The sequence below is a fragment of the Buceros rhinoceros genome, unplaced genomic scaffold (assembly GCF_000710305.1).
Source record: "Buceros rhinoceros silvestris isolate BGI_N320 unplaced genomic scaffold, ASM71030v1 scaffold9626, whole genome shotgun sequence".
In the NCBI taxonomy this organism is placed as follows: domain Eukaryota; kingdom Metazoa; phylum Chordata; class Aves; order Bucerotiformes; family Bucerotidae; genus Buceros; species Buceros rhinoceros.
In genome coordinates this window covers 50,281-64,231 of record NW_010415778.1, presented here as the reverse complement: position 1 = coordinate 64,231, position 13,951 = coordinate 50,281, and the positions used below count along the sequence as shown (strand labels likewise).

At 36.2% G+C, this 13,951-nt stretch overlaps 1 protein-coding gene across 1 annotated transcript in view; it reads right to left on the bottom strand.

Annotated features, from left to right (window-relative positions):
• ADAM23 (ADAM metallopeptidase domain 23) overlaps nt 1–13,951 on the bottom strand; it is a 70,039-nt gene that overhangs the window by 6,191 nt on the left and 49,897 nt on the right. The window contains exons 16-24 of the mRNA XM_010137539.1: nt 12,337–12,408; nt 11,523–11,609; nt 11,288–11,368; nt 9,327–9,377; nt 8,788–8,851; nt 6,896–7,001; nt 5,362–5,481; nt 4,229–4,397; nt 2,523–2,634 (exon numbers count right to left, since the gene is read on the bottom strand). Of these exons, the coding sequence (XP_010135841.1) occupies nt 2,523–2,634; nt 4,229–4,397; nt 5,362–5,481; nt 6,896–7,001; nt 8,788–8,851; nt 9,327–9,377; nt 11,288–11,368; nt 11,523–11,609; nt 12,337–12,408 (862 nt within the window). The remainder of the gene's footprint in view (nt 1–2,522; nt 2,635–4,228; nt 4,398–5,361; nt 5,482–6,895; nt 7,002–8,787; nt 8,852–9,326; nt 9,378–11,287; nt 11,369–11,522; nt 11,610–12,336; nt 12,409–13,951) is intronic.

Below are 13,951 nucleotides of genomic sequence, written 5' to 3'. Positions count from 1 at the left end.
CTGAATGAAGTTTGTTTTGAAATCATTTCGTAACTTTTTCCTGTTTCATAAATACACAGAAACACACACACACACATTTGAGACATAAGTTTTATAGTAAAAAACCAAACAAACACTGTTCCACTAGTTAAAGAAAGGCCTAATTCTGCAAATGAAATTGCAAGCAAAGAATCTTGTGTGCTTATAGGGTCCTATTGATCCCAAAACTACTCATCAATGCTCCAAATTAATTCAAAGTTTCTGCAGTAGTCAAAAACTACAGCAAGAACTCTTCATTCTCCCAAAACTGCTAAGCATGCTGGGTAGGGTCTGCTAGTACAGCATACAGTGGCTGCTGAGTTTAGAATAATTTAAGACTCATGTATTAATACCAACACAATGAAGGACCGCTAATTTTTTAAATCCTGAAGTACAGCAGAGAGTCAAAAGCAACTGATGGATGATAAGAAAGGTCTGAAAAGTGCAGCAGGAAGAGGAGTAAATTGTCAATTATCGTAACAATATATAACTCAACAGCAATACCTCCTAGCTATACACACTCTAACTGGAGTAAGAAAAATGCTTGGAATTATGGTGTAAAAAAATCTTAAATTTATTGGGTGAATTTTCTCATTGTTAGTGTTCTGTTTCTGAAATGTAACAAACCTCAAATTCAGGCCAAAGAAAAAACAAGTATTTTGGTTTCTGTCTCAGACTTGTAAGCTGGCATATGACATAGGAAGTACTGGTAATACTTCTGTAACTCTTCTGACATCATCTCACAAAGTAGCTGTCAGCGTTCAGCCTCCTGAATTCATTTCTAGGTGCTTCAACATCAGTAAATAACGACATACGTAAAAATAATCCATCTTTTGAAATCATCGAGCCAACTTTACAAAAACATATTCTGCCTTTTTGCAGAGGAGTCCACTGAAAAATGCAGTCTAAACCTTATGCCTGTACCTACGGACAGAAATCCATGCAGATACTATTCATATAAGACTTTTCCCCTGAATATTTCAGTGTTGATGTATTAATTTTCATAAAGGTATTTCCATTCTGAATTTGATGGGTTAATTTGAATTACAAAAATCTTACCAAAATAAGTGTACCTTCTGTGTTGCCTTTCCTATAAACCGTTTTTAGAGAAGAGGAAATTATTTCTTACCTTCAGGATTTAGAAATAAGCAGTTCAAAATTCACGTACTCTCACCATCACAGCTGTAAATCCTGGTCTCCTCACCCACACGCAGAGAAGTAACTAGCTTTATAGAGCTGTTCCAGTACTGTTTTTTTAAGACTCTAAGTCTTAAAAGGTTTCTATGGGAAATGGCAAGTAGCTTTGTGAAACAGGGTACAAACCAGGCAGCTCTCCACTGAACAGCGGTGGGGTTAGGAATCCAGGAAGTGCCTGCACAGATTCCCTAACACAAATCTGGACTGTTCTACAGAGAACAGTAGTGCCGCTCTTTCACAGCGGTAACTTAAGACGATCTCTTCTACAGTTCTTGGTAAAGGTCTACTGGAGCCATTCTGTTAAGGGGCAAAATAAGGCACCCAAGACAGAAGTAGAACAATTCTGGAGGGACATTACAAAATCCTGTTCTCCCTCAAAACCGGGTATTTTACAGAGTAATCCATTAGAGTCTGAGCTCTAAGGACTACATTTTTAAACACCTCTATCTTCCTCCCATCAGCCTCGTATAAGGGACAGAAGAACCTGGAACTAGGATATAGCAGAAAAAAATTGTTTTGTTTCTCAGTTGTTTATTGGGAACTTTATCTGTAAATGCAGGTAACACTGGATAAATACAGTCTGATGTTGGACAACATCCCAATGACAGGAAAGACAAAAAGAAATGGACAGTACAATCCAAAGACATTCTTTGGCAGAGAAGTCAGAGAATCTCAAGTGCTTTTTTCCTTTTTTTTGCTGAACTGTTTCCTCAATAGCTCCTCTTTGTATTTATACTTCATATGCAGTTGAAATATCCACTAACTATGTAACAGTACGCAATAACAGTCATAAGAAAAATGTAAGTCCTTAAAACCTTAATTAATTTCTTTTTCCTTCCACTGAAATCTGATTTCAAAGAATCAAAACTTTTTTTCACCAGGAACATTCCACTTTTCCCTTTTTTATGCCACAGCTCTCTGAATTAGTTAAGAACAACTAAGGGAACTGGAAATCTCTAGTAAAATACTCAATTATCATATAAATAATAAGAGCTACACTTAATCAGATTTAAATCACAAAGAAAATGACCATAAAAAATGGAGAATAATGGATGAAGGAAAAAACGGGAATTACATGTCATTGCCTATTGAAATCTTTCCCAAATTTAGGTTAGAAAAATAAGCGTTTCATCAGTTCTAAAAGCAGAAAGTCCTACTTCATCTACACAAAGCAGAATTTTATTGTGTGGGTCTAAGCAGAACTGCACAATATTAGTCTCTTGCTATACGCTAATTCTGCTACCATGTATCAAAAGAAAAACATGATAAATACTTTGAAAGAACACTGAAACTGAAATCACACAAACCCTTGGGTCCTTCATCCTTCTTGCTACCAGTATCCCTGACAGGATCATCAATACTGCAGTCTGTGCCAGCCCAGGAGAAATTACAAATGCAAGTGGCTTCGTTACTACAAACCTGGAAAAGAAAATAAATGACAGCAGTTGGTTTTTAACTATATTTTATTAAGTTATTTAACATGTAATTAGGTATTTAATTCACAATATGAAACTTATCCATATATATATATATTGTAACAATAACACTGAGTGTACAGAATGAGTACAATCAATAACCTGAAACTTTGCTTTAACTTTCTAAATATTCTCAGATGCTAGGGAAAGCAGAAGTGTTCCCAGTGATTCCGCCATCAGTACACACCTGCACAGGATGTAAAAAAATAACATAAACTCTCATCCAAAAAAACCCCCCTATCTAAGCTAGTTGGATCTTCACTAACCGACTATCTAGACTTTGAGCCTGGATGACCATAATGAATACAAGTATTTGCATTTAAAAGGTTCAAGACATGGTCATGCTTTACAACCTCTCATTTACAGCTTGCTTCCATGTAGGAAAAAAAAGTGAGATTTTCACTGGGTTTGATGTCACTTTTTTCCAATCAGCAGTGAGGAGTGCTTGCGTACCTTCTAGAACGAGAGGAAATAGTTCTTCCTAAGTCTACATTTAGTTGAATGACCTCTAAAAAAGGACTTAGGACTTGCTAAAATGGGCAATAATTTATCGGATAGAGGAAAACCTATCTAACTGACAAAACCTAAAATACTAAATCAACAGCGAGAGTTGGCAACTGTAGACTTCCTATACGAATAAGAATGGAACAGATGGAATGCATTGCTTAAAGAGGTTAGTACGGAAAAAGCACGACGTGAGAAATAGACACTAAACAAAGAATGAAGATTAATTACAGGACTAGAAGTTAAGTCAACCATTAGGCATCAGCTAATATGGGAATGTAATGTCAACCCCCCCCAGAAAATAACCTACACACTAATGATTACAAGTAGTATGCGAGATTTTCTTAATTTAACTGTTATCGCACTCTGCTTCTTAAAAGTGTTCACTGAAGATCCTTACCTAGGAAGCTGAAGATAAGTATCTCTTATGGCAAGTTTGATCAACTGAAGTATTCTTTTAAAATTATGAATCGGAACCATCCCAATCAAAACAAGAAAGGTAACATAGTTCTTTTGCCACTCATGCCACACTCCAAAAGTACCAAGATGATTTCTAGATCTCCTAGATAATTTAACTTCCAATTTAAAAACATTTTCTCTTCTTCATTTTGAACCTAATGTTGTTCTTTGAAGCACTCAAATTTTAATTCTTGAAGTCACGAGATATAACACCATGAATACAGAACCAACTTTATAAAGGTGTTAGTATGCAGAAAGAAGTTCAACTGAAGATGACAAGCAGCTTGAAATACGGGTAGTACATTACAGAAGTCTTTACAATAACCGATGTCAAAGCTCTCTCTTGCTAGTAATTAAACCAACACTTTGCACATAATTGCAGAACTAATTTGACAAGTTTGCTTTCTCAAATGTTATCTCTGTGTCACAGAATGGCAGTCCTCCCCTGAATCTAACATTTGCCTGTTCAGATCAACAGGTCTTAGGAACATTTTCAAGAAGAGAACTCCACCAAAGCACATTAAGGTCAGATATAGCTGGAGAAACTTAGCTGCTAGCTCCCAGCACAGACTCACCCCATGGCCGGAACAGACTTTTCCATTAGAACCAATGGGACAGCTGCTTATGTTCAAGGACTGAATTGGCAGGCACTTTTTGTCCAGACACATCATGTGAGGTCCACATGGAGCTCCGTCCTCCACATAACCTAAATCTGTGTCATCATCTAAAAGAACATGAGCACCACTAGAAGAAATAAGTTTTAAGATACTATTAGTACTATGATTTGAAAATACCAAACATGTCAGTGTAGAGACGAAAAGCCTCACACCTTTCTCTCTTTCAAGCATACAGACAGACTGAACAAAATTGTAAGCTTTTCCTGTTTGTCCACAGCAGTGACAAACTGTTCAAGTTATCTAGACTTCTTTTTAGTCTGACAATGACTTAAATACTCGAAAACGGCCTCTTAGGCTTTGGGGTGGGTGGGTGTGTTAATCAGTCTTTGATGAGCTGTGCTTTTTTCTTGTGTTTTCCTTCCTCCCCCCCCCCCAATACTGTGAAGCACTATTGCTCGAAAAATGTTAAAAAACTAACTTCCCATGTGATGACATTTAAAAAAAACTGTAGTGGAATAATAGAAGAGTTAAGAATCATTGTTCACTCAGGACTTAACAACGTAAGAGAGTATTTATAGCATGACAGTGTTGACAGTGACTTCAAAATACAAATCCAGTATCGTGCACAGTCGATGAAAACCGATTTACTTACCCTTTCACTAAACTGCAGCCTAACATCTTATTCCGCCACAATTCTTCAGTTTCCTCCCTCTCAGCCTTCACCTCCCTACAGCTATTTCTCTGAGGATAATAATACTCAAAAACATTATGTTTAATATATGGGTCTTTGGCAATTACAGACTTGCACCACCCACAAAATATAATGCTGGGCATTAAACTCTGTCTGGGAGGTTCTGCTACTGGAGATACCAGATAGAATAATCAGGAGGATAACCCATATTTCACCCTCTTTAAATGTGGAATATCAGCCTTTTTTTTTTTTTTTAATCAAAAGAAATACCACTCAGTATAATCATTTTGCTGTAAGATATTAACTACCTAAAAATCATACATTTTTACATTTATGTTTATCTTAATTCACTTAGGTTTGACAAACCAAAATTATGTTAGAACACTTCATTATCTTTTACCTGCAGTCCACTATTCGTCCTTGATGATAAAAAGAATTCGGAATAATTTCTCCTTGAACTTGACCAACTCGTGGGACTTTAGTAAGATTAGTACAGAGCAAAAAGCCACAGAAAACGTCACTGAAAAATGAAAACGTAAATCAAAATGTTACTAGAATAACATGAAGTAAACATACAAGACAGACAGACTGGCAATGATGTTGCTGATGTAATATATTACCATAATCCGCAAGATAGACTTTCAGAGTACAAATCTGGAAGTAAAATACTATTTGACAGAAATGACAAGAGGCAGAAACAAGTAATTGTTTATTCTAATGTAGCAGTGAGTGTTCACATAAAAAATAAGTTATCCATGCTCTAAATACAACACAGTACAACACAGTTTAAATGAGCCAAACTGCACAGCTTTGTCATATCAGGCTAAATTATGTTTCCCTCTCTAGCAGCTTGGACACCACAGGTTAATGTGAAGTCTGAATTTTTAATTGTGTTTTAAACAGGAAAACAGAACCACAGTAACAATATAATACCATGTAGTGTGTGTGCCTGAATTTTGGCCAAGAACCTGCTTTATTTGATGTTATTTTATATGTGCAACCTTCAACAGAAGGATCAGCTTAAAACTTCCATCTCTTACTCTCATTGCCCTGTCATGGAAACAACTGGATGAATGCTGGAAACTGTATTTGTAAAATGGCAAAAAAATTTAAATGGCCCTTCAAGCTACACCATTTTTCTGAGTTTCTCTACTGACCAAGAAAAGCTTTATACAAATGAGGTTTTTAATATACATATCAGATCAACACTATTCTCATCTAAATATAAAAAAAAAATCCATTAAACAACTTATGTGCTTATGAGCCGATCTGAAAAGTGAATCATGATTAAAAAAAAAATTAAAAATGCCACTTGACAAACATCAGATAGTCAAGGGAAAACACTCTTCCAAAACAGAATTTTTTACATGCAGACTTCAAAATTACAAAACAGTAAGTAAATTAGGAGAAATTTAAATCTGTCCACAAATGATCATTACCTTGAACAGTAAATTTAATCAATATTCATCTAGTAATGATCACATGCAAATGAATTGGCTGTTTTCTCTACAGCATCCCAATGTCTAATCGCCCTCTCTGGTCAAAATAAAGAGTGGAACAATCTCGAAATAGCATAATCTGGTATCAATCCTAAAGCACACGAAAATAGTGTGTGAATTTCCAGCCTGATTTACCCCTACCAAGTCTGAGATGTTTGCATACTTTGAACTTGTGACTATGTGCTGTGGTTGCCCAGCTCTGAAAGAATTAAACATTATTCTGAAAATCTGGAATTCCTTACAAGCGTATTCCTGAGTCACCCAAGGATTTGTCAGAATGAGCTATGGAACTTTTTTGAGATGCGAACCCTGTGAAGGAAAAAAGATCCAAAATAATGCAGAACAAACTGCTGAAACATTCATGAAAAAGGAAACTAGATTAATACTGGATTAATCTATTTAAAATGCAAATAATCTCTACCAAGATGAACTTACTGTTTGCTACACTGAATCCATCGGTCTCCATCCTTTCCACAGTTTCCTTTTTTTGTGCCTTCTGTATTAAGCTTTTCATAACAAAATTTGTCAGATCCTGAAGACTCTGTTAATAAAAGAAAGGAAAAAGGAATCGACATTCCCTGGCAACATGAGAGCTCTGAAAACCTGCATAATTTATTGCAGCACTGCTCTTATTTTTCTAATACAAAACAGAAATCTAACCACATATGTATGTACACTGGTGGTATTTTACAGTGACAACGGTGGGACCCTAGCAGACTATTTGCAGTACCTACAGATGGCTTTTCCAAAATAATGCTCAATGTTCAAAATTTGCCCTGAACTTTTAAAAAAGCAAACTCCACAGTGCCTGTATTGTCTTCTGCATTTGAATTTCTGTGGTCTAATTTTGATCGCTTCATAACAGCTGCACATCGATTTAATCTGGTTGTTTGCACTGCAATTATTATTTTTATTGCAGGAGATTGAAGATTTTATCCAGATGATTCTCTGATACAGGGCATATACTATCAGCATATGTTCCAACATCAGTTCAACAAGGTTGAACAGTCAAGAGTACAATTTCTGCTGCTTTTTAGGGGTAGAAATGTGAACTAATATCCTTAAAATCACAATTATTTACTAACAAACCCATTTGCTTTTGCTAAAAATAATTTTAAAAAAGCACAACAATTTTACAGAGGAAGATAAAATATTAAAGGTAAATAAGACAGACTAGTTTCAGTAAAATCCCTTGTAGAGAAGGCAAACCAAGTATTTTATGATGAGGGTGGTGAAACACTTGCAGGGGTTGCCCAGAGAGATGGTAGATGCCCCATCCCTGGAAGCATTCATGGTCAGGTTGGACGGGGCTCTAAGCAACCTGCTCTAGTTGAAGATGTCCCTGCTCTCTGCAAGGGGATTGGGTCTAGATGACCTTTAAAGGTCCCTTCTAACCCAAAGCATTCTATAATTGATTCTATGACTTTAAAATATAAGACAGATAACAAATAAATTAGTTAACAAAAGCATCTATTGCTTCTAACATTATCAATAAATTTAGGTTGCAATATAAAGCTCAAAAAGGCATCAGAAAACAAAGAAAATGTTGTCTCCATCCAACTGTACATTTATTTAGCATATTTTGTACTGTACAAGATAATAAATGGTATAATTATATCCCTTCCCTCCCATCTTCCTTAGAAGGGAACAATTCTTCTGCCTCAGATAGACAGTGTCAGCAGTCGCAGTTATGATTAGACCAAATGCACCAAAAAGTGTTAAATAGTGGTGTACGGGACATCTTGATAGCTCTGCTCTGCTGAACTGTCTCCGAGTCATTACACAGAGCATTTATCCCCTCTCAGCTGTAAGCAAAATTCATTGCAACTGCAATTCTATTTTACTCAACATCTCTGGGCTTAAATTTTTACTATGGATATTCAAATTCACATCAAAGTACAAATTTTCCTAACTTGGATATTATAGTGAAAAAAGTCAAGGTGGAGCAGCTTTAGCATGAGCTGGGATAACAGAACCAACAACTCTCATTAAAAAGCCCAAACCCATCTTTTTTTGAACTATACAAAAAAATCCTCAACCCTTCTCCCCCCATAACAGTAACTCACAGTTGCCAATCATTTTTATGTTTTCTCATGTAATCATACCAGAGTCCAGCATTTGCTGCCCTACCTATATCTGCAACCACATCACATCAGAACAATCTCACTGTCATCACTCCCAAACTCAAAGTTTCACTTGGCAATCAAGCCACAGCTTCTCACTGCAGTTGATTTTAACTTACAGTGGCAAGAACAAAAAATAAAACAAAACAAAGGTAGGAATGAACCAGAAATAAAATACATTTAAGGTAGTTAAAGTCAACCTACTAGATCCCCAGATATATTTGCATTGATTATCTCTTGTCTTGCATTCACCATTATAGCAACGACCCTAAACAAAACACAACACGTTAGCAATGTGAACTGAACACTACTTCATTTCCTTCCCCTCCCCCAACAAATGCCTCATTTTGATTCTTCACACACATCCTGGGTTCTATAACAGTTTTCACGAATTTGGGTAGATAGATTCCACATTTTGGCCCAGATTCTCAGTCAGCTGGTGTCTAAGAAGTAGCAACATTTCAGCAGCTACTTTTTACTTCTCATTTATGTAGTTGGAAAGAACTTATTAACATGGAGTGCAATAAAAGATTGACATGTAAAATGTGAAGATACCAAGCAGATTTTACTCAAAGTAGAAATTTTTACTATTCATAGAGTGCATATAGCACAAGCAACACCGATGCGCATAAAACAAAATTTATGAAGAAATATGGAAAACAGGATTAAAAAAAAAAGAAAGAAAACTTGTAATTGGTTGATTTCTATTTGCTGATGTTCAGGGATCTTAAAACACTGCGTACCTGATTAGAATCACAGGCATACCCATCTTGTTTATGAAGATTTGGTGGACACTGAAAAAGATTATGAAATTATTTTTAATCATGTGTACTATAATAATACATCAAAGGATCACATACGCAATTTTCCCAGTTTTAAAAGACAATTGCACAACATATGAAGGGGGTAGATAACATAATTAGTACAGGAATCTTTATGGCTACAAATACAAATGAAGAAATTAACAACCTTAGCCATGAAACGCAACATTCGCTTCTAACTTCCTGCATATTCCAAGTAGAAATTAAGGAGGTGAGCCAAAATGAAAAGCAAGAGTGTTACTGTGTTCAGTAACAGGGATATTTGGTAGCTAAGAGACTAAGACAGTAAGAGAGCACCTAGCTGTAGCCTACCAGTCCACTGCTTACAGAGCTGTGGGGGTTTTTTTTAATATGTTGTCATGTTATCTTGGCATCGAAAACTGTTTTGGTATGAACAAATTCTTAAGTCCAGAAGCCTCTGATTACTAAAGCCAAGAGCAAACCGTTCTCATAGCATTTCCTCATCAAAAAGGGACTTGTGAAGATTTGGAAAGGGTATGCTGCTTCAATGTACTGTATTAGCCAATACTTTGAGGGCAGCCTTTCTAGCTTAAGCTCGCTCTTCTCCTCCCCATTAATTAAAGAACGCTCCACCTACAGAATAAAAGATTTACAATAACATCTCAGCAATAGCAACTTATATGTAAGTGTGGATGTCTCAGATGATAATATAAAGAGGTTACCGTTAATCTACTGGCATCTGTAATTACAGCCAATGCCCAGAGAAAGACATGTGATCCTTCCCAAAAGTTATTTCTTCGAAGTTAAGAACCTGATGTAGGTATGAAGTACTTACATAACCTTGAAGCTAAACGCTCGGTACTGAAAAGGATCATATACCACATAAAGCATCAAAGTTGCTGTGAAAATGGAAGATGTACAGAACATCGACTATTTAAAAGAACTCAAGTTAAAACAAGCTTTTGGTTGCTGTTTATTCCTATATTTTTGTGTATTCGCCAAATGTTTTCAAAAGATACGAGTAAGAACCACAGCTTTAAAAATCATCATACACTTATGCACACTCTTAAAAACGAACACTTTTTATAAGTCCTATGAGAAGAGTCTGAGGGAACTGGGGTTGTTCAGCCTGGAGAAAAGGATTCTCATGGGAGAACTTATCACTCCCTACAACCTGAAAGGAGGCTGTAGTCAGGTGGGTATCAGACTCTTCTCCCACGTAACAAGCGATAGGACAAGAGGAAAGAGTCTCAAGCTGTGCCAGGGGAGGTTTAAATTACACATTAGGAAAAAATCTTCTTCACTGAAAGGGTTGTCAAACTCTAGAATAGGCTGCCCAGGGAAGTGGTTGAGTCATCATCCCTGTAGACATGGCATTTAGTAACATGGGTTAGTGGCGGAGTTGGTAGTGTCATGTTGATGGTTGGACTCCATGGTCTTAAGGTTCTTTTCCAACCTAAATGAGTCTATGATTTCATACACAATTAGTTGTCATTTTCTACATTTATATTTAGATCTATTTTATTCCATAAAAAAATACTGTCGCTACCTTTGAATTCATTCACATTTGCAGTATATTCCTAGACCAGGCAAAGAGTAAATTAAAGGAGGACATCCGACACAAATACTATACAGATACACAAAGCCTGACAGGTTTTTTCTTTAAAAAAAAAAAAAACCCCAAACCTACAAAAATCATATATTGAGTCCGCTTAGATTTTATTTATGACAGTTTATTCTTATGTTTAAAAATTTTTGTCAGCATTAAAAAATAACACACACATACACCACACCACACCTCCTAGTTATTTTGGGTATATAAGAGTGCAGTTTGCAAATCCGTGTTTTCATCTTAAGTTGATATAAAAATGAGTGCAAACAAACATCAGTAGTGTAAGCAGAGAAATCTTCTGCACACGTACCTGGCCAGAATCTCCAGTGCAGAACTCTGCAATATCACATTCATTCACTGCATATCGACAGTCATAGCCTCGTGGGAAAAACTATAAAATTAAGAATACAGTTTCGGACTGAGATTATGACTACATAAGCCGTTCCTTTTCATTCTATATAAAACACAGTTTCAACTATAACAGGCTGCACATGACTTCCATGGACAACTGAAAAGAACAGTAGATATACTACAGCAACACTCACAAGACACGATGTATTACAGCAGGGTCCATCACTACAGTGAGCTCCATTAGAAAGAGAGCACTTCTTACAACAGTCTGCATAGCATTCCTGGAGAAAATATTAAGCAAAATTTTTAGTTTTCCATTTTAAGTAAGTTTTTTCTTCACAATCTCTCTACCAAATTACTATGTACCAGCAATCCTTTGCAATGCTCAAATACTAAAGGGAAAACAGTGAAATACACCTTTTGAAGCCTCTTCACAGGTGTGGAATAGCCAGTGCCAAATGCATGCTGCTTAGACAAATTGCATTCAAATTGCAATGGAGGAAAAGTTTAAGAAAACTAATTATGGGTTCAATTATATTTAAATACTAGAACTAGGCGTCAAATCTATGGGCAAACCCGTTACTGAATACTTCTACAATAGAGAAGCAAACAACGTTCACTTATTGTGTCTGAACACAGGCACCTATTTCCAAAGCATACATAAGGAGTCTACCACTGCAGGCACACTATCCAGGACAAAGGGGTAAGCACTTCTGCAGTTCGATCCAAAAATTGCTGGGAAACAGCTACATCTTGTCATTAGTATAACAGGCATTGTTCTGAGGACACTCTCTGTCTCTGCACTCATTTTCACTTGGAAAAACGTTTTCACACAGTCCTTTAATGAAGTAAAGGAACAAAATTCATCTTGCCTATTGGTAGGCAAATTTTTGCCTACCAATAGGCAAAACAAATTCATTTTCCTTCCACCTCCCCTTACCAATCACATAATTTATCTTCATATATTTTTTAAGAAAGACTTGTATAGTAATATATAACTCTACTTGCCATTCGGAAACCGCAATCACATTCTTCTCCTGCTTCTACATATCCATTTCCACACTCAGTTGTTTCAAAGAGCTGCAAGCAAAAAAGTACCCCCCCAAAAAGTAAGACTAAAACTAGTATCAAATGGCTTTCTGTCACACACAGACCAGTTCTGCAATGCTACAGAAACATGCTCTACAGAGAATATACATGCCATGCTACCGCTATGTGGAAGGCAGTGTTTTTCAAGTGCTGCTAGTCAGAACTGTTCAGACATGAAAGATGTACAGCAAAATCACTTGAATGCTAGCCTTCTGTAGGAAAACACTGATCTCAGAAAATAATGATAGAGACAATAAAATAATACTCAAAGGGATAATATGGGATCTTCACTTCTATTCTACAGACTCCCATTCCTCTGACAATTCTTCAAGAAACTAAGTCAGCAGTATGATCTCTGGGATCTACTCAGGTACCCATATTTGCTCATGCAATTAGCTACCATCTACTCCAGTGTAACATGTTTGTGCATGAAAATAATAAACATTAAGAAACACTGCCAAAAGGAAGTTCTGTGTGCCTTATAAGTTAGAATAACACAACCACATAGAGACAGTCCTAGGATAGTACTAGTACGATACAGATACAGTTGTACGATACAGCTCAGGATTATATAGATTCAATACTGGTTTTATATAAAATTTTGATTAAAGGCGATTCAAGGTTTTTTCAGTCTTGTCACAGAAGTAACTTTGCAAAAACCTTGTTTGTTCTCAGTATAAAAATTCTGCTTTAGAATCCTGTAAGAATACAAGGAATCTCCCATTTAACTGGGATATTTAGCAACAGAAACACATTGATAACTAGTACATGGTTGAAATGAGAAGTTAAAAAGTTAAAACGAGAACAGATAAATCTACAGTCAGATAAGGGTGAAAGATACAAGTAAACATATCTTTCCTCATGGGCTTAGTGGCAGTACAGCTGTTGAGGTTCATCAAGATATGAAACACAACATACAACAGAGTACAAATTATTTATAAACTTGGATGGAATTCTTCGGTATTTGGGGGTGTGTGTGCGTGTGTAAGAATCGTAATGCCTAATCTAAAAACAAAAAACATTCTACTTTTGTTGCATAATCATTAGGTAATCAATAGCATCTGCAATTTTGGATGCAGAAGCAAAACTACACCAAAGCAATACCCACACGTACTCTTCTTCACTAGCAATATCAAGACAATTCAGAAACCTGAAATTCCTTTTTTTTTTTCTCTCTCTAAGCCATTGTTACTACTATGCTTCAGTGGAATCAGCAAGATCCCTTATTCTGAACCTGAAATTCAGTTCTCCATCAAACAGACCTGGTTACCTGACCTGTAGCCCATAAGAAAACAAAAAGGGGTCAACCAGAGAAATGCAAGGAAACAACAAAACACACACAAATTTCCTATGACATTAATCAGGAACCATCAAATGTTCATATATATGTCAGAGCATAACTAAAAGGTTATAATTAAAAAATACATCATGGTGACTGTTTAATGCTAAAGATTAAACACATTACTTTTAACCTTACCTCCAAATAAAAGGATTCAAGACATTGTATGATTCCCCCCTCCCCCCACAACAATAA